General features: G+C 42.5%; 1 protein-coding gene across 2 annotated transcripts in view; it reads left to right on the forward strand.

The window, feature by feature from the left end:
- LOC121596650 (zwei Ig domain protein zig-8-like) overlaps positions 1-15,387 on the forward strand; it is a 29,042-nt gene extending 13,655 nt beyond the window's left edge. The window contains exons 5-8 of one of the 2 annotated variants that reach the window (XM_041921771.1): positions 4,651-4,744; positions 7,972-8,099; positions 12,730-12,898; positions 13,821-15,387. In XM_041921771.1, coding sequence (XP_041777705.1) covers positions 4,651-4,744; positions 7,972-8,099; positions 12,730-12,898; positions 13,821-14,020 — 591 coding nt within the window. In that variant the 3' untranslated portion in view covers positions 14,021-15,387. The remainder of the gene's footprint in view (positions 1-4,650; positions 4,745-7,971; positions 8,100-12,729; positions 12,899-13,820) is intronic. The other variant, XM_041921772.1, reaches the window with a different exon arrangement.
- Positions 15,388-21,392: the final 6,005 nt, after the last annotated feature.

The following is a 21,392-nucleotide window of genomic DNA, read 5'->3' on the forward strand; positions in this document are numbered from 1 at the left end:
GCGAGTTGCTGATCAATTTTGAGTGGTATTATTCCCCTATTCCTCCAACATGGCAACGCGGAGGAAAGGCTGAGGAATGTTAAAAGGAATGTGATAAATATACTGAGTCACGCGCTTAAGCCAGACGCTGGCACAGAAAATGGAGCCAAGGCGAAAAAATATTGTGTCACCATCGACCACTACCACGCACGAACCGAGCCGGCAAGGCGTCTGAGTTTCGGCACAAGGCATAATTTGTAGAAAAAGGCCGTGTCTAAATTGAACTTTCTCGCTGTTCTTGCATCCCACATTTTCCCCCTTTCACTTTACTTACTCCCCTCCCCTGCTTTGTGGTAATGCTTCGGTAAAAGCTTTTTGCTGCTTCGCTTTCGCTCCACTCGAACAAACCAATCTGCCCGCGCTTGATGATTAGCGGAAATGGACTGGAAATGATAGAACGTGCCCACCCCGAGTGGCCTCCGGAAGCGAGGGGCTTTTGTTTTGCCAGATCGTGCAGCTTTGCAATTCGTTCAAAATTCATTCCGACCGTCCGAAAAGAGACGGGAAGCCCGAACGTGCCTGATGCGAGACGGAAGGGGTTAAAGGGTTAAGTAGGGCGAAAAGAAAAGAATCACAATCCCGCCAGCCACACAGTCCGACTGAAGCAATGTCTCGAATGGAGAGAAGAAAAAAAAGAAGATAGAACGAATGCATTGGAGAGCATTTCGGGGCAGGGGCAATAATATTAATCACTAGCTCGTGTGACTAATGGGTTGCGTTTATCCAGAGTTTAATTACTATCATCCGTTTGCTATTCGCTTGCGGTGCGGAGTGGCGGCAAAGAAAAGGACGTCCTCTACACTTTCACCACCCAGCTGCTTCTGCGGAAGGATTCGTTTCGTTTCGGAAAGCAGTGCGGATAAAACAAAGTAAGAAACGCAAAGACAACCCAGCAACACACATCGGAATGCGAAGTGGTCGCCCGGTGGTACAATAAAACTATTATAAACAGGAACAGCATTACACTGGCGACCTCCGGTCGGGTTTGGTCGATGATAAATGTTGCCCCCGAACACGTCGGATGCCCACCAGTTCATCCAATCAATCCATCTTGTTGGCTAATGGTGTTGAGGGAGATGAGGGATGGAGTGAGTGTATGGGGTTTTTAAAACAAACCGTTTAGGGATAGAGGATGGATTGTGCTACTTAGAACGACTAAAAAGGATTTTGGCTTCACTGCAAGCAGCAACGAGTTGACCAATAAACATGGATGGGTTTGGAGCATAGCTTTAATTAATGAACATACGAACAGATTTATTTTCAATGCTTCACTCAAGTGTGAAACAGGAAATAATAAATGTTCTATAATTGCATAGTGAAGCAACGAGAATTAATCGATTATTTAACTTCCCCAATGCAATAGAAAATGGATACTTCGGTTCGAAGGACCATTTTTATTGCCAGAATTATGATTCCTTTTATTGATGTAATGGAATATCTCAATCACTTGTGATGAACTGTTACAAACTTCAAATGGGATATTCGGAGCCTTCTGCAATAGTTTACAATCAAATAAATTGTCACTTTAGGGTGGCTTTCATCAGCAGATCCTCAATTTTGTTTTATGTCATGACTTTCTGTACAAACAAAGAGTTTGAATATTGAATTGCTATTGAACAATATTTGCTTACTTCTTTTTACTACTGTTCTTGATAAGCTAATAAGCACTTCTGGCTACTAAGTTAATATTGCTATGTATCTCTTTGCCTACTTGTACCAGGTCAGTCAGGCAGTTAATGGATTTATTCTTGTTTCTTTCAGCTTATTGTTAAGCTTAACGTCGAATTAGGAATAATTTCGATATTCTGTTGCTCTAAAATGTTATCTTTTGACTTTATAACAACAGCTTGATTAAACAATGTTAACAATTTAGCAATTGATGAAACATATTGTGCTGACAATGGTGAAAGCTAAATTCAATTGTAACTTTGTTCTGAAAAAGTTTTTGAAGATTATTAAATGATAGTTTGAAACATTAAACATTGAACTTTGAACATTGAACATTGAATTAATCCACCATTGGAATTAAGAATTTACCCCTTAATTATCGACTTACCCCGTTTATTAGTCTGTATTTGTAAACTTTCCTGTTCCTGCTTGACGTTGCGGTATGTAAAGCCAAGTTCAATATAATCTACAGCATTGAAACTCCCGTAAATGATTGCAGTGCATACGATTTTGTAAAAATTTTGATATCCTTTGCCAATTTATGAGAAAAATATTACTTACATCTGCCACATAGCGACAATCAAAAAGACCCATGAAGTCTTGGTCCCATGAATCGTTCACATTTCCATACAATTTTATTCCATTGATTTGGATTCGAGTCATTGCAAGGTATAAAAGAATCGTGCCGAGTTTCCTCCTCTGCTGAAAATGCTATTATCAGTCCGCAGAACATCCGCTTTCCATTTATCCAAACTGACAGCCACTCAGACAAACGCTGGCATTGCTGTCGCACTCCCCCAGTTGATGCATTCTAGTTGATCGTATATTTTTTTCGTTTTAAAATGACACACAGTTCCTCGAAATCGTCACACAAACCCGTACGATGGTTCTGTTCGCTAATCTACGGTTAATTATTCGCCTCCCTATATTCCCGCTCATGCCTTGTACCTTGCAAGCGGCGGATTTACGGTTACGAGTGTCAGTTTTTAAAACACGCTCATTTTTATCCCTGTTGCTACCGGTTTTGTGTGAGCTGAATGTGATGATTTTCTTACTTTATCACCATTTGCCGACTGTTTCTGCGAAGGTCTCTTTGTGTGTGTGTGTTCTTTCCTCCAACTGATATTTGTAGAGTTGACAGTTTTTGTTGAATTCTAAATGTCGCCTGCTGCTAAATCGTAAAAGCGTATCCGCAAACAGAGTGGAATCGAATGTCAAACAAAAACGCACCACCCCATTTCAAACACACACATAACTACACGCTCCGAGAAAGAGAGATAGAGAAGGGAATGCATAAAAGCGAGAGATTGGGGCGCACGCACAAAACGATGTACAAGCTGTAGATTTCTTCGTTTACTGCACTGCATCAGCACATCCGGGCCCAGCTTCACGTCTTTTGGCCGATGGTGATAAGCAACGGTCCGGAACCGTTTTCATCCTCCCTTTCTTGGCCCCTGCGCTCCACCAGTACGCTTTAAATGGAGCAGAAAAGGAGTCAGCATCTTATCGAGGGATACAGATCAGACTAATTGCCCTTTGCCCGTGTCCCCTTTTCGGAGAGCACGAATGCAGACCGGCCAATCGACATGGCGCATACCGAAACCGCTTCCGGAGGTCAAGTAATTAGCACTGTAACGATGTGCGCTCCCTTTCCTTTCGGTGGAAACCGGACGTTTCTTTAGTTTTGCACAGCAGCAGATACAAAGCTAAGCTGAAGATGAAGACAGGAATTTCTGCGAACGTTTGCCAGACGGCAATATTGTCGCTTGACTTGTCATCCCTTTTTCCATGCAAGTTACAAGATGGACACAGTCTTTGCGCTGCTTTGCCGTATTATTTTTTTTTTTGAAGAAACGAAAGGGTTTACGTAAGAGTTGCTTTGGAAAGCTTTCGATTGCGGGGCAACGAGCCCCAGCAAACCGATACAGCCAATCGATATCACCGTATGCCCACGGGGCATCTTCCCGCAAACAGGAGCCCCGGTCCCAAATTGTACAGTTTGATGCTGGGCAATTGCTGCTATGATGACTTCAATCAAGCCAGCACAAGACCGATACAATCTTGTCAGCGGTTGAGAGGTTGCAAACCCATACCCGGTAGCCCGGACATCGATAGCACCGAATGCCGTTCCTTTGCTAGCCTTCGCATTCCGCACCTGATACCGCCATTTTAATCCAAACACGCACACACACAAACATCTTACTTTCTACACCGTTCGATTCGATTTGTTCAGAAACGGGCCCCCAGGGAAGGAGAAAGGTGAAAGCATCTGATAGTATCTCGTTCGGGTTCGATCTCGATACTAGCCTGCCACACACCCAATAATCTCACAATGTCGTCCTTGGTTCGAGGAATTACCAAAGAACGACACGCTGGAATGTCTTCCGGAATGTACGTGAGAAAGTGTGTGTGTGTGTGTTTGTGTGTGTGTGTGTGTGTGTGTGTGTGTGTGTGTGTGTGTGTGTGTGTGTGTGTGTGTGTGTGTGTGGTGTGTGTGTGTGTGTGTGTGTGTGTGTGTGTGTGTGTGTGGTGTGTGTGTGTGTGTGTGTGTGTGTGTGTGTGTGTGTGTGTGTGTGTGTGTGTGTGTGTGTTGTGTGTGTGTGGTGTGTGTGTGTGTGTGTGTGTGTGTGTGTGTGTGTGTGTGTGTGTGTGTGTGTGTGTGTGTGTGTGTGTGTGTGTGTGTGTGTGTGTGTGTGTGTGTGTGTGTGTGTGTGTGTGTGTGTGTCTTAAATGAAAGAAGCAGCAGCAGCAACAACAAAAAAAACCAAGAGCTGATGCTGATCTCGACAACTCTATTATCACCTTGCCGGATGTCTTCTCTTATCGGCTGTGGTACCGTTCGGTGCTATTGAACCATCGTCCTGCTAGAGCGTTGTCCACTGCTGGACAACTAATCCTGCTCTCTCTCAATCTCTTCTTCTCTTTCTTTTTCCCCTTCGACAGGTGCTCTACCCGCAGCAGCGTGATTCCGGTGTGTACGAGTGTCAAATCTCCACGACACCGCCCGTCGGCTACTCGATGACACTCTCCGTCGTTGGTAAGTACTGTGCGTAATGCAAAAGTCATTAGGGTTCGGCCGGAGTTGAGTAGGTGTGACCGTACAAACAAAGGTGTACCGGCTAGTGAACCTTGAGCGAGCTGGTTAGAGCAGGAGAGGGAAAAATAGTATGCGAAGGGTTTGTAGATATCTTATCGCTGTGGAAGATGCTCTTCGAAGGTACATGAGACTGAAAGAATGACTGAAGGAATGAATGTTGATAGTTTTTATCGTACAAGAACTAGACCTGTTTCATATTTTTTTGTCTGGACAGGGTTTTCTATTAGGTAGATTGAATTTGCTGACAAAGAGTTCCGTTTGTAGTTAACTGTTTCATTAGAACGCCTAAAGTTAGGCAATTTGCTTGGCAAAATAATACTTTTACTTGATTATGATAGACCGTTGCAAGTTATTTTAGCCATAGGAAATTCAATGAATGAATAAATAAATAAATAAATAAATAAATTACCAATAGTTGACAATGTTGAATGATTCCAAATTTTACCAAATTTTGCAGCCAAATTTTGCAAAATAATTAAACAACACTCGGAAAACATTGAAATAGCAATCCCAACACTTGCCCATCCACTCGCTGTGCCAGCTGGCAAGATGATATCGCATTTTCACTACAATTAATGGCCGCTACGATCATCATCATCATCATCATCATCACCATCAACAACAACATAGCCAGCGCTATCAGCTGGGGATAAGTTTTGTAATAATCCTCCAGCTGCAAATGGCACCAGGATGGAGGGTTTACATAAAACATGGGCTCCAAAAATTTCAATCTTCGCTTCGCTAGTTAATCGTTTGCTAGCCCCGGGTTTGTTTTTTACTGCTGGTGAGCTGAAGCAACGACTACAGTGGAAGCTTTTCGGATGGGAGAGAAGGATCGGTTGAGATGGTAGTTCATTTTGCGGTTACGGATCATATCGTTGGAGGGGGTTTTTTCCTACCTTTACCTCTTCACCTTTTTTTACTTACGAGCTTGTTGAGCTTTGAGTAATACACGTTTTTTCGCTTCCCCACTGCCGTTACCGGCGACACCGTGCCCACCCGGCAGCGGAAAGGCCCTTCCGGTGGCGGCGGAAGGTGCACGGGAACGGCTCTAAATAAATAATGCACCATCCCGAGCCCGTGGCACCTGATTGGCCGTCTTACCGTAATAAATCTTAATGTCTTCGGTCGTGGATGGAATCACGTAACCTCACGCGGCCGAACAGCGTCCTGTGCCGTGGGATGTTTCATGCGCTCCAGCGCGCTTCCATTTTATGTGTCCCCGGTTGCGGCTCGCTAGGGCCGGTTTCCGGTTTCCTGTGCTGTGGGGTTGGTTCTTGTTTTTTGTCTTGCTGTGCGGTACGATACACAACAGCAGGCACAAACAAAAAATGGAAAGGAAACCAAAGGTGACTGAGCGAGGGAAAAAACAGAACACGTATCCTCGTTATCGGATGACAGTTGTGCTGACCTTCGTTTTACGTCAACGATAAATATTCCACTCGTTTTAATTAAACCTGACCTGATGGGAGGATGGGAGGGAGATGGTGCAAAGATGAAATGTGGGTCAAAGCTCACTCCGGGCTGCTTAAAGAATCGTAACCTGGCGAGGGAATGGAAAGATCTTAATTCCGGGGAGGTCCCATAGCAACAGGGCGTCTCCATTAGGGGCGTCTGGGAAGGGATGGGCCAAGGGGGCAGCGGTAACTGTGGTCGTGATACGATTACGCGCCCAAGTAGGGTGACGATATGATAGGCTGATGATAGAGGACTAAATGAATATTTGACACTTGGCATCGGCCAAAGGTTAATGTGGTGTCAGCTGTCCTTTGGGCGTATGTGTCATTTCGTGATTTCGTTACTGCGAGAAGGATGTCAGGAGAAATTTTCACAAGGACACGTTCTGTTGTTTTATGTTAAAGTTAAATGTTTATCTTTTTTGTACATGATATTCTGCACAACACCGGTTAAATAGACGTACCTTGATAATATTGCACAGTGGGGAGTTTGATACAATTGCCGTGATAAACACGGGCACTTATTGCATGAAAATTGTAATAGCGAGAACTCTTGGTTATTGTTAAAATTCTATGTATTTTACTAGTATTATTGTTCATTTTAAAGATATCAAATTTTTAAATTAATTAATATTTCATGGATTTTTTTAATCAAAAATTACATTTTTTTTATTTGTCCTCATAAACAAGCAATACTTCATAATGTTCATGGTCTCGCTCGGTCACACTTACTTTTTCGCCAAATGACTGGCATGGGCTTTTTTAACAACTTTTTTTTTATTTATGAGTTTCTATCTTTTTGTTGAGGAGTTTAAAATATTTAAATAAATGTCCAAAAAATGTTTAAATCGTTTATAAAAATGTAAGACATTGGTTAAAAAATTGGTTTGGGAAATAAAAAATTAAGTTTGTTAAGCAGAACATACGAAAGATTTTGCTAAATTGACAGTAAATTATAAATATTTTTGTAAATTTTAGTGTTTTATGATGTTTAACATATAAACTTTATGTTATGAAACTCTTAAATTTGTAAAAACAATTAATTTACCTTATTTTACACGTTAGGTATCGAACCAAAACTGAAAGGAGAAAAATATGATTTTTATTTTTGAGCGTTCTTTCCGACAAAGTGGACACACTGTTAATTGGTTTCACCTGTTCATAACACATTTGAAATATCTTTTGAAGCTTCTTTTCTAAATTATATTCTCTACATAGTTTTCGCTCAATATATGTACACGTTACATGTAATCAGTAATCTATTGTTGAGCCAAAAGGACACATTGCAGTAAGCCCTGTAATGTTTATTGAAAAAAGCTTTCCCATAGCTCACCCCAATGTATCGAGATTAGATAAAATCTATAAATTCAAACCATAAAACGATCGACGCCGTTCGAGCCCTCGGTAAACAAGCGCACAGAAATTGCTTCGTTTGCACCGGCCAAAACCGGCCCATTGTCCAGGGGCACTAGTGTCCTTATCCGTCGGGTCGGCCCATTGCAACCCTGTCGTTTATTTTCTCCTCTCAAAAGCATGCGGTCCTTCGCATACATCTTAGCGGTCCGGAAGCATTACGGCTATCAGGGCCAACTTTTCCACTGCCCCGGAAGGTGGAAAGTAACACCGTACATCACGCCCGTAAACCTTCATCATTTTCTCACTCTAACCGTTCATGTTTCTTGCTTCTCTTTTTTCTCTCCTCCCGCACAGAGCCCGTCACATCGATAGTTGGAGGACCGGACCTATACATCGACACCGGTTCGACCGTTAATCTGACCTGCATCGTACAGTATCTGCCCGAGCCGCCACCGCTGATCCAGTGGACGCACAACGGCATGGTAAGGCCCGATATGGCAAATAAAAATACACAAAAAACGCTCACCCTACTCCGTTGCTTGCTCTCGCCCACTAATCCTTGAGCCCCAAACTCGGAAGTTAAAGCTACTTGTCACACCTTCCCTTACAACAAGCGGCGGTCAGTGGAATGGTCATGGAAAAGGCCCCAATGTGTGTGTGTGTGTATAGATGCCCGCATTTCCGTGCACCGGTCATGTTTATCTTTGATTAGTGTGCTGTGACTGTTAGGACAGAAGGACTGACTGAACCGAAAACTCCGACCTTTTCAATCGGGTGGGCCGGGGCCCCGTCGCAAGCTGCCTTATTAAATCTGCCTTCGGAAGGTTTGCCAACTGGCGGAATGGGAATGGGCGGAAAGTGTTTTTCCCAGCGTGGCAGGGAATTGTTGTACGAAAGGTTTTTGGAGCATAAATGGCTCGCCTGCGATGCCGAAATAGGTCGCCAATGCCGAAAATCCACCACAAACTAACTTCCATCCAAACCATCACACGGCAATAAGGGGTGGGGGGGGGGTCGGTGTGTGGGAATTGTTTATCGAAACTTTTCTCCCACCCCTCTCCCTGTTCCCGTTCTTTACCTTTCGGGATGGCTTCTCGACCCGGGGTAAAGGTAAATATTGTTTCAGAGCGTCCCCGGCACCGGCAGGGACACGGAATCGCCTCGAGCGCTTTCGCGTAGATACTTTGCCCAAAATGTCTTCTGGCTGTCCTTTCCTTTCCCTTCAAAAAAAAAAAAAAAGAAGGTAAACGATGTGCTGCTGGCTACAAAACAAACACGATACGATACGATGCGATCAATCGTGAAAGGGTTTTATCGATGAGGGAAAGGGGAACAAGCCAGCCAACCTGCAACCTGATGGTGAATGTGAAATGAGATTTGAGATAATGCTCGTTTTATCCCTGGCGATAAGGCAACCTTAGCAGAAAGGGGCTAGCAATATTTTCCCCTGCTGCAAACCCTGCTTTAATGCTGCTGAGCATGAACAGTGCTACCGGGGAGGATTTCACTTATCATCAGCAGCAGAGCTAATAATAATCTTTTACCTAACAGATACACCGTGTACTCCCATCAGTCAAATCGGTCAAAACTGATGGAGTGTAAAATTTTACCAGACAGCCTGGCCGGGTACTTGCCAGCCGGGCATGAAATGAGAATGCATTTATTAACCCAGCGTACGACCTTCGAACCTTCATTTTTGTGAAGGTGAGATTAATTTATTAACAAAAAAAAAAAAAAGATAACGAACAACACAGCACACTGTAACGAGCTGCTTATAAGTTACCCTTTTTTCTCCTTACCCAACATGACATTGATTTGACGTTTATGCTCGAGCGGTGAAAGGTTTCGGTGCTTGCAAAGAAACGGCTTTGGCACCGGAAAAGTTGTCAATTTTTTACGCTGTTGAAGGTAATGAATTTTTAAAATGCAATCAACAGCCGGCCCCGAGTGTGTGTGTTGATGTGTGCGGAAGCCCCTTAATGGTTTACTTTCGACGGGTTTCATTTTATTTTTTTTTTGCCTTAAAATAACATGGAAAATGTAGTTGATTTCCAACTTAAAATGATAAACAGATTGCTCACTTTCCTGCTGTTCAGGAGGTAATTTAGAAAAGATTATAATAAAATCAAAATATTGTGAAAACTTAGGTTACATGTAAATATTAACAAAATAATTTTGTTTGAGTTAATTTTGTTTTGAGCGCTTCTTTACTTCTCGTTTGGTACATACGTTTTATGATGAAATGAAATTCATTGACCTTAGAGTTTTTTTTGTATGATTTTTTACTGTTTTCCATATAGTTTGGAATTGTTCTATCAGTATATTAGCTTGAAAATGAATACAAATAATTTTAGATACCCTCGTTAATGCCCAAAAATCATGCGAATAATCCAAAACTAGGGTAAATGTACCAGTATTGGGCAGGTTAGTGCAGCAGTTTTACTAAAACAGCTCGTACACTTACAATGTTTATTAATTTTCTTGAATGTGACATTATTATGGACGATAAACTGTCGTATTATTGTTTGCTTACCGATTTAAATGTATTTTTTAGAGATATTCGTGAAAATGCAAACAATATTTTTGTTCCCATTTTCGGCAGTTTGGTCCTATTTTTGGCAGGCTGTGCTCCTATTTTCGGGAACGGGAATACGTGTCGGTAAATAGTTTAATTAATGCCAATAGGTAGACAAAAATGTTTAAAACAGTTTTACATTCTCACTTTCCTAAGATTTGTGATGAAAAGTACTTAAATTATTAGTTTTTTGTTGCCCATTTTGAGCATTTTGCTCGCAATTTTTACAGTCACTTTGATGTGAGTTACAATCAAAGTAAGCATTGGAGAAATGAGACTGCCTGCCGGCTATTGAGTACGGCTCCGACTGGCTCACAAATTATTATTTTTCTATCAAGTTTTTTGATTGTTTATAGAGAAATTGGTGTTATTTGATACAAGAAATGAAATCGTTTTATGTGTCGACATACGCATTGCAGTTTTCTGATAAAGTTTTAAATGAATATTCAACGAAATCAAAAGTGTGTTTTTGCTTCAAGTTTCGGCAGGATCCGGCAGGATCCAGCAGCATTGATCTGTCAAAAATCAACATTTACCGTGTACCTTTTTTCGGCAGCATTTAAAGAGAAAAATAACTTGTTCTTAGTGATTTTAAAATTCCAAGTGGGCTAGTATAAAATCTGCAACCATAGAATCTTTCATAAAAACCACACATTCATTGTTTAAGTGCTCTGGTTCTGTTAATAATGAAACCTGCCGAACTATTGGCTGACAGCAAATCTGCCAAAACCTGTTGAACACGGCACACTTTGTTTGATATTTTGAAAAATATGCAAGGAAATGATGTGAAACTTCGTATATGAGCAACAAATGATCATATCTTTATTTTAAACATATGTGTTGAGACAATTTTCTACGAGTTTTTGCATAATTACACGTTTTTAGTTTCCCTGCCGAAAACAGGTACACTTCCGAATACTGGTACAGTTACCCTATATGCGAAACATCCATCAATTTTCAGATATTAACAACTAAATAACCATTGTAAATTTTGTAGAATAATCTAGTTGGAATATTTTTCTTCTTATTGTATGTGTACAGCAGAGACAAGCCGTGACACCCTAAGGAGCTTGTTTACTTAATTTTCAATTTTAAAAGTTTATCGTGATGTGAACAGGCAGAACAACTAGGAAAACATATTTATTTACTAGTCCGAACTAAATGTGAACAGGCCGGTTTTACTAGCTCAAAATTTACTTTAACTTTCAAACGAATTTTCATAAGAATCAGTATTTTTGCAGGCTCTCAATGATTTTTCTAACGCTCAAGATAGTTTTGAATTAGTTTGTTAGTTGGTGAATTTTAACGTTAAATCATTCGAGCACAATGTCGAGGGCAATGGCTCAAACAAACAATCTTCAGTCTGTGAAAATGGCTGCGGTGTGACGAAAAAAAATCAACTTTTCAAAGTCGAAGTTATGTAAATGATTTGCCAATAATTAGCTAATGGAGCCCTTCACGATTCTGGTCAGCTTTTTGTATGGAGTTTGACAGTTGGAGGCTGAAATCATGTAAACATTCCATACAAAACCACACAAAAAAATAGCCTGCAATTTTCAGCCAAGATTATTTCAGCATCAAAGCTAGAACTAGATTCGAGTACCTGCTCGAAAAAATGTCAAAACTATGTCGAGTTTTCATTTATCTTAAGGTGCATTAAACAGATCTAGATGGTGGAATCTAGAATCAAAGTGTATTTAGTCCAGGTGGTCTCCTAGCCTGGTTTTTTTTATAACCAAATATGAATGTCACTTTTTACAGGACGGGTGAAACTTTTGATCAAACAGGCCTTCTGGTAGCTTGACGAATACGCAAAACACTCTTAATATCTTTATTAAGAAGCAGAAGCGATAAAAATCAACCTTAAATAAAACGGAAAGAGCCCCAATATTGGTAAAACTGTAACGTATTAAAGAAGGATATTTAGTGCGGAACGAAATAGTATACCTTCAGGCGCATAGTTTCACGCAACAAAGCTAGCATGTAAATCTCTTTAAAAACACGTGCACATTTCACCTAATTCGTATCACTCTGAAGTTTTAAGGAATATTCCAACAAAATGATCTGCCTTTTTCCGTTTTCTGCCACTTTCTCGCCCATCCGATTAAGCGTGTTGCTACTTTAAACCAATCAATGTCCGCGATAAAACACGCCCGCCTGGAACCGCACCAGGTTGTGTGGTTTCCTTGACAACATCTTTGCAATTGCAAAACTGATTACCATTTAGTATGTGACTTTTTCAGCGCACTACACACAGCGCGCGTGTCATCCCATTCCTACCGTTTTCCTTTTGATACCAAATAAAGAAGAGAAAAAAAAATCCCCATTAGCGAATAAAAAGAGTGGGCAGCAAAAATGTCAGCCCGGGCTGACATTTCCAATTGCTGCACCCGTTAGATGGTATCGATAATTTAATTAAACACTTCACACCGTTCTGCATTCGCTGTACGCCCGTTCTACCATCACTAATAGCAAACCGTTGTCGCTATCCGCTTCGGTGTGTGTGTGTGTGTTTGTGTTTTTCGCTTTGCTTGCAGGAAATTAATTACGATTCGCCACGGGGCGGCGTGTCGGTGATAACGGAGAAGGGCGACATAACGACCTCCTATCTGCTGATCCAGCGGGCGCGCAGCACCGACTCGGGCAAGTACACGTGCCTGCCATCGATGGCCAATCCTACCACCGTGCACGTGCACGTGCTGAATGGTAAGTGTCTAAGCGAACTCTAGCGCGAGCGGATGGGCGGAAGGCGAGCCCGCCCACTCATAATTGCAGCATATCGCGCGGTTATTTCATCTCGCTCGTCCGAATCTTGCCCTGATTATTCAAGCCGTGCGCACACGAAAATGAAAAGCCTTTCAGGGGTGCTGATTCACGATGGGACTGTTTTTTGTTTTTTTTTTGTTATTCGTTTTCCTCCACACTTCAAACACTGATGCCCAAACTGTGCCACAACACAAACAGCGAAGCCATCGTCGTGCTTTAGACTTGTTAGGGTTGATTATTTTTACCATGTTTGAATAACGATGAAGCAAAAACGGTGCCAATGCCGGTACGGCTGACCGAGTGACTTTTTCCCGAGTGGAGTTTGATTTCGCTTCCGGCTGAAGGGTGCGAATCAGGCGGTGAGGAAATGCAAACACACGGCAACACTTTTGCCTGTTTCGTCCCACCGCCTCGCAGGATGAACTAGCACAATTTTGCACAGTAGGCCGGTTGTTTGCGCGTGAAGCAGAACGCGTCAAACGCTTGAAAGACATGACACAGCGCGAAACTGTGCGTTTTGGCTGTTCGCGTTGGTTGCGCTCCATCCCAGGAAGCGTGTTTTAATTTCCTTTTCATACTTCTTGTAATAGGTTTTAATTTTCTTCTTTTGTCCTTTTTTCTGTGGTGTTGGGAAAATATTAATAATTTCACTTATAGCGGTACAATAAGTGTGTAACTACCCAGCGGACGTGTAACCGGAAAAGCAAGCAAACAGCGCATCAATATAAAGTTTTTTTTTTTCATTCTCAATTTTCCAACAAAGAAACAGCAACAACAGAAAAAAACGTCAAAAATAATGTTCACTTTATTTACACTTCTCCTCTTTCAATTCGTTCCCTCCCTCTCCCCCCCCCCACCGCTGGCAACGGTTGCACCTCCTGCATCACGCTCCACTCGTCGCTGTCGTCCTCGTCGCTCGCCTCGTCCGCAGGCGAACATCCGGCAGCGATACAGCACGGGCGGCAGATCCGCAGCAACTGTCTGCTGCTGACGCTACTCTTCCTGCTGCTGATGGCGATATCACCCGGCCATCCGGGGTGGTACCGGACCGGCAATCGATAAGTGGTGCAGCCTGGGATGGAAGCATCGCGTGAGTCGCGAGTCAATCGCGACATCGAAAGCGAAAGGAAACATGTACATAGCGCATAGCGGAGGGTTCGAGCAGTGAAGGCAGTTCCGTGGCGCATTAGTAGCATTAGTTAAACAATATTGGAGCGGAAAAATGGCCAAAATATTAGGGTTAAAAGAGATAGAAAATGTGTTTTTCTTTTCTGGTGCTTAGATTAAACATAGAAACCCTCTTGTACAAAATGTAAAACTTGCATGTTTTGGGTTGGTTTTGACCAGTACCGCAACCAGGCGAGAACCATACTTCAACCTTTAAGGAAACATTAAATCACTAGCGCATAAGTGTGAGAAACAAAATGGAGAAAATGTGTTGTAGAAGCGAGAGAGAGAGAAAAAAGCAACGCAAAACAAGCACCCAGAAGGCAAAACTTTCTTCCCGTTTGCAACAAAGAGCGGAAACAATCGGCTCATTTGACAAACTCGCGCCGCTAACACAAAGCCGAAGAATAAACACGGTTTTGCGAACAAAGGCCGGCGCTGCTGCCGCCCCTGTTCGTTGTGTGAAGAGTAGAAGCAAATATAGATGAAGAGCGAACGTGAAAAGAAACGATCTATTATTGTAAAAAAAAGACAAAAAAAAAACAGCGAAACGAAAGCCGTAGACGAGCAGGTGAAGCGAAGAGTAAATAAATCTTGCAAGAGAAATAACGCCTGTTTGATTTTGCGATTGTTTCAGTCTGTTGGTGGAGGAAGCGATCGAAGAGGCGAGCAAACCAAACCACTTGCAAACGGAAAATGGTAAATAGCGTGCGGCAGTGAAACGGAATTTTCAATCTCACACACATTGAGTATAATACAAACAAGGAACTAAACGAACGGTAACGGTGGCGGCCCGAAACGGCGTTGCTCACTTAAAGAAAGTTTCCTGGGGTGTTTTTTTTTAAAGACTCTTTCCCCCCATACTTCACTCTATCCCGTTTGAGTGGAGTCGTTTGGGCACTTGAGGGTAGGCAAAATATAAAAAAAAACAAAACCGCAAAGAATGGTAAAGCTGAAAGAGTGAACGAACACAAACCAAAAAAAGGGGGGGGGGGAACGAAACTCATCACCTCCCACTCCAGAAATCGCCCCGCTCGATGATAAATTATTCGCGAATGAGTGTTTAATTTTTTAACCGGGGGTTTTCATTTTTCATATTTTTGTGCACGCGTCACCGGCGAATGGGGTAAAGCCCCTCGGGGGCTCGTGATTGACGTTCGGGGAGAGTGTTGGGTTTGGCAAAGTGCACAAAAAGTTTGGCCGGCCCACAGCGCAAGATGGAAAGCGAAAGGGGGGGGGGGGAGAAAAGTGAAAGAAATGAAGAAAAGAAAGGAAAAAGAAGGCAAAAGGAAAAAGAAGGCAGAAGGAAAAACAATGTTCCAACCATTTTAAGTAAAGGACCACCACCACCACCACCATTAAACACTCACGTTTTTGTTAAGTTGCTATTATATGGCTGCACTTTGTGTTTTGTTTTGTTTTCAATTGGTTGTGTGAAGGCTTTTTTAAGGAGATTGTTTGTTTTCACAAGTGCTATTGTTTCTGTAATTACATTTCAAATTGTTTCTTTGGTTTTCATCTTTGTTTTGTTTCGTGCTTTTGTTAGATTTGCTTAGTAGGTTTTTTTTATATATTTAATTTTTTTTTATGTTTTGCGTTGTATATGTGATACATTTTGTACAAAAAAATTTTCCGTTACGATGTAGTTTCTTTTTCATTTTAAAAATAAAAAATAAAATAAGTCGCGAAAGAAGAAAACAAAACTAAGAAATGTAAAGCGTTTGAATACAGAAGAAATTAAATGTTTTAACATCTCGAAGTCGAACACGGAAGGAAACTTGTACAAAGTTCAACAGCAAACATATTAATGCATTTGTATAATTTACTTATTAAAAGTCATCTTGAAAATAATGTTTGCTGACTGCTCTATTTGTGATAATTTCCATCCGAATGAATAATAAGTTTAAAAAGTAAGTATTCAACCCATTACTTTAGATAAATTGCTTTAATGGGAGAGCGTTTTCACCACTACCTTCTTAACACACATTTCTCAGATCTAATACATCTTTTTATTCCAAATTTTTAACACCACTCACAAAAAGTCTTCGAGTTTTCTCTTTTTTTCACTCCGCGTAAAACAACAGCAGCTCATTTCACTTCCATCCGCTTATCGATATGGACACACGCCAGCCAGTTTTCTTCGGCGCTATAAATCATCAACCCGTCCGTGCTCGCTCTTCGGTTCATCACACACACACACACACACACACACACACACACACACACACACACACACACACACACACACACACACACACACCACACACACACACACACACCACACACACCACACACACACACCACACACACACACACACACACACACACACACACACACACACACACACACACACACACACACACACACACACACACACACACACACACACACACACACACACACACACACACACACACACACACACACACACACACACACACACACACACACACACAACACACACACACACACACACACACACACACACACACACACACACACACACACACACACACACACCACACACACACACACACACACACACACACACACACACACACACACCACACACACACACACACACACACACACACACACACACACACACCACACACACACACACACACACACACACACACACACACACACACACACACACACACACACACTTACACACATACTTACACACCAAAGAGAAGGGATGAACCAACCAGACAACGGCGGCCCTTGGTGTAAGCATCGCCCGATTCCGACGGCAGCGAGCTTTAACGAAGGTGCCGACGGTGCGCCGAGAAAAAATGCCCCAATTCCCGCCAAACTTTCCCAACCAAAGCGGGCCAACCTTCACATCGGTGTTGTGTTGCAGCCTTTTTGTTTTCAAACAACAAAACAAAAAACCACCACTACGCCACGAGAAAGTTTATCTTTTCTTGTTTTTTATTTCCATTATGCGTCCTTTTGTTGCTTCTCAGCTCGCAACTCCACTCGTACAGCCTGAAAGGCTCTTTGTGAAGCAATTTACTGCACAGCATTGTGGGCAGGTAGGTCCTGGGAGAGTACGCGAGCTCTACGTGGGAATATGTGTGTGTGTGTGTGTGTGTGTGTTGGCAAGTTGTCTTGTTGAATGCATAATTAAAGTCAGTCACACCCACGTGCGGTGTCCAGTTCGAGGGGATGGGAAGCAAAAGGAAGGTAAGGGGCGGGTTTTTTGTTGCTCAGTCATTATTTTTTCACTCCACTTTACTCACCTACCGAACCGAAGAGCTGTTGTGTTTCAGCGTGTGAGTGTGTGTGTAAGGAGTTTTCAAACCATGACAAGGTTAAAACAAGCGAGGTGGGAAAAGCTTCATCGGTTTTAACGTTGTGTAGGTGTATGTGTGTGTGTGTGTGTTGAGTTGCAATAAGAAAAACACGCAGAATCCTGTTAGCGAGAGAACGAGGATCGGTTCAGCTGGGGCCGGTAATTTAATTCAGTTTGTCATCTGGCCAACGGAACCACCGCTACAGGCCGCCCCGTTGGGATGATACGAAGCCACAGCAGCCACCGGAGCCTCTGGCGGTAAAGCTGCTACCTTCGCACGATGCAGCGAGGAAGCTCCGGGGACGTTGTTTTTCATTTGCTCTGGGCTGTTCGCCGTCCGTGGCGTTGTTAATAAACTGCAACGAGGATTAATCAATAGTAGTAGCGAAAGGTGGCAGAAGATGGGTGCTGCAGTTACGCGCGACTGAGTGCATTCCAGGGAGAAGAATAACAAATAAATTGTTGGCTGAGTTCTAGGCCAAATGGAGATTAGAATTTATGGTTTTTGGATGTGATTTTTGTGGAAAGAAACACCTTGTTTGGTAAATTTATTGGATATTCCAAATTAAATGAACGACAGAAAAGGTTGTCTTTTTTATGAAACATCGCAATGAACCTTTCATAGGAAAAGGCAATAAATCCAACATTCAGCTTCCCATAATCTAAAGAGGACAAATCTCTTTCACGATGCCTGTCAAGAAGGAGTTAATTTTAATGTTAAATGAACTCAACCGAATTTCGTCCTTCGAAAACTTCCTAATGCGTCAACCTTTCCTCTGAATAGCTAATAAATTTATATTTCCATTCCTAATCCGCTTATCCTATCCGACCAATGCGACCCCGCGCGGGGTCACAGAAAGGAAGCCGTGGGGATGGTACACGATTATAAAGAATTGCAAACTAAACACGGCGTGGACTAGGCATTGCCAACGAGCTTTCGGTTGAAAGCCAGTGGACAACGCTTTATTTGTATGACAGAGCCGCTTTTCGGTTCAGTCGGTGGGGTGATTGAGCTTCTGCCCAAACATCCCAGACCAACACTTGACGCCCAGTTGAAACTGCTCGTCCTTCCTCGTCAAACCATTCGCCAATAATCCGAATCCGCACTTTTTAGGTTAAAGTTTGTTTGCCACGCTGGGAATTAAGAATACGGAGAATTCTCATTAGCAACAGTTTGGTTTGGATTTACCGCTGCAGGAGAAGGAGTTTTTCTGGAAAGGCAGAAAAGAATAATGGCATTAAATTCGAAGGCATTAATTTAAGCTCTTCTGCAGATTGTGCTGTTACTTCGTGCAAACAAATCCATTCGCAGGAAAGAAAAAGGGCACTGGGGCATTCAATATTCTTAAAACCTGCTTAGCGTATTGTGCACTGTGGTGGCTCTTGCACGCTCCCCTCCCGCTTGTACCGTGCCCACATATTGAATTGTTCAATTAAACCACACGTTGACAATTTAGTCCGTTTTGTTGTAGTACAGGTGCATTGCTGTCATTTCTTTTTTCCTCGCCAATGGCTTGACGCTGAGGACCCAAAAATTTGCAAACCGGTAGAATTTCTCATTAATCGAGCAGCTAGACTTTAATTAAATTCCACCACCTTTCCGCCTAGCTCAGACACTTTCCCCCCACCAAGAAGCACGTCAATCCAATTGCTGAAGATTGGTGCAAGGGGCGATTGCTTCATCTGCGGCCTTGTTCCTTGCACCTGCCAGTGGAAGAATACGTTCTCTACGTTTTGCGCGCTAAATGAGCTCGCATTTTCGTAATCTTCTTTACCTTTTTTTGTATTCCTCTTGGAATTTTTCCCTTTGTTTCCCCTTTCTATCCCCTTTTCTGATGTACTGCAAAGGTTCACCATGCTGCGCTTCTAATAGAGGGCACGACTCGTACCTGTGCTAATGACTCGGTTGGAGTAAAAAATATGCGAAACATGTGCCCGTGCGCTTCAGCTCATTTATTTCAGCTGTCAGTACCGCGGGTCCCGGCCATAGGACTGGGACCATGTAATTGTGCTGGTTGAACAGCAACCGCTGTCGGTTTTGTACCGTACCGGTACGTTCTTTAACGAGCTTGTCTTTATAAAAAATAGCGCTGCTTTCTTTTTGCACCCTGCGCCAACCAAGGTGAAGATATTTCCGAATGGAGTTTTTTTCCGTAGCAAATTTGCCGATGAAATTCTTGTAAATTTTCCCATAGCCAAACTGAATTAAAATAATTAAAACACTAGAGATAAGCAATGCTTTGATGGGTAGAAATGTCACAGAGTTTATGACCTGAAATTATACACGAGCTGTCAATGCTGCGAAAATGCCGATCCGATGCCCTCGGCGCTCAGATTGTTATCGAATTAGTAAAAGAAAAGTCAAACCATTAGGACGACACTCTATTGTTTCTTAGCCCAAAACAGCATCTACACACTTTGCCAATGTTTTCTCAAACAATTTGCATCGCTGAAAGAGAGTTTGTTCAGAATTTTCAACGAATTAATTTTCGATGAAGCACATCATCACTGTGATGAATATTCTTGTGAGCTGTCTAACGCTTGTCTGATTTTGCGCTTTCTTCTTAATAAAATTCCAGTTATTCCGTTCCCACCTCACAGACATGGCAGCTCGGTACAAGCTAACTTCAAGCTCAGAACTTTATCGAACCGAATGATTATTAACCTGGTAGATGGAGAAAGAACAGACCGATCCACCTGAGTACGTGGAATGCATCATTAAGCTATCAATCAATCGGGGCACATGTTTAGGAAAATGAACCTGAACGGAACGTGTTCCGTGCCCGTGGCTGAGCTTTAAAGAAGTTCCGAGCAATGGTGGGATGCACCCCAATCCGACGTTGGATATTGATTCGCTCCGGAGGGAATTGCAGCCACACCGTGACGAGCAGCCGATTTCTCATTTCATCCGTCAACGTTTCAGTTCGTTTAAAGTTGAAACCATCTCTGATCCCTGCGTATTCGAAATGGAATGTGTCATGACACTGACAGCACCGAAACCGAAACACAGATCATACGCATATTAACTTACAGCCAGCTACGTGACACTCATCACGGTAAGGACGCGCCAGAAATGTATATATATATATCCCACCCCCATACAATCGTCAAGATGACGGTTTAAGGATAAATTTTATTTGCCAACACACAAATGCGCTTGATTGATCGCTGATGGATTAATCTGTCAGGCGAATGATGAAAAGCACTCCACGCACGTACCGCGTTGGCTTTTGGGCAGCGATTGATTTCCCCACGGCACAACATGTTAAATGTCATCGAAATCGAGGGCATTTCCTCGACATACGACGACAGCACTCATGCAGCCTTCGTACGCAAAGGAAGGGAAATGGCACGGAGAATAACAAGCGCATAACGACCATACGGATACGCACAACTCTTTCCAACCGGCCTGTCACACGCGGTGCGCCACACACAGAGGAACCCTCGTGGTGGGGTCCACCGTCGGAGAGATGAATAAATGTATGCACAAAATTAAAATTGTTAAATAACGGGATGGGGAGGGCATGTTTGCAAATTGATTGCTCATCGAATGGGATTTCCATAAAATGCAAAATTGCGCGACACAATTGACTTCAATCGCCAATCTGCCCGTGACGCTGACTTCATGAGTGGATCCGTGGAGGGGAAATAAAAAATAAACATACTTTCGTACGACTCCTTTCTATGAGAAGAGATTTTTGGACATTTTGACATTTACATTTTTTACTTTTTGGATATTACTGTGCTTGTGGGAAAACAGCGACGACGTACTATTATTTGTGGAACATCTATTCTCTCTTTGCTATTATTTATGAACATCTCTGCAACGTTACTTCCGGAAAAGAAAAGTATCTTTCAAGAAGCGCTAACGAAAAGCAACAAAAAGGGCGTTTGATGTTCTGATTCATGCATAAGAAGCTTGCGCTGTTTGTTTTTCTCTCGTTTTTCTCTCGTTGTTTAGGTTT

This window comes from Anopheles merus, chromosome 3R (assembly GCF_017562075.2).
Source record: "Anopheles merus strain MAF chromosome 3R, AmerM5.1, whole genome shotgun sequence".
In the NCBI taxonomy this organism is placed as follows: Eukaryota; Metazoa; Arthropoda; class Insecta; order Diptera; family Culicidae; genus Anopheles; species Anopheles merus.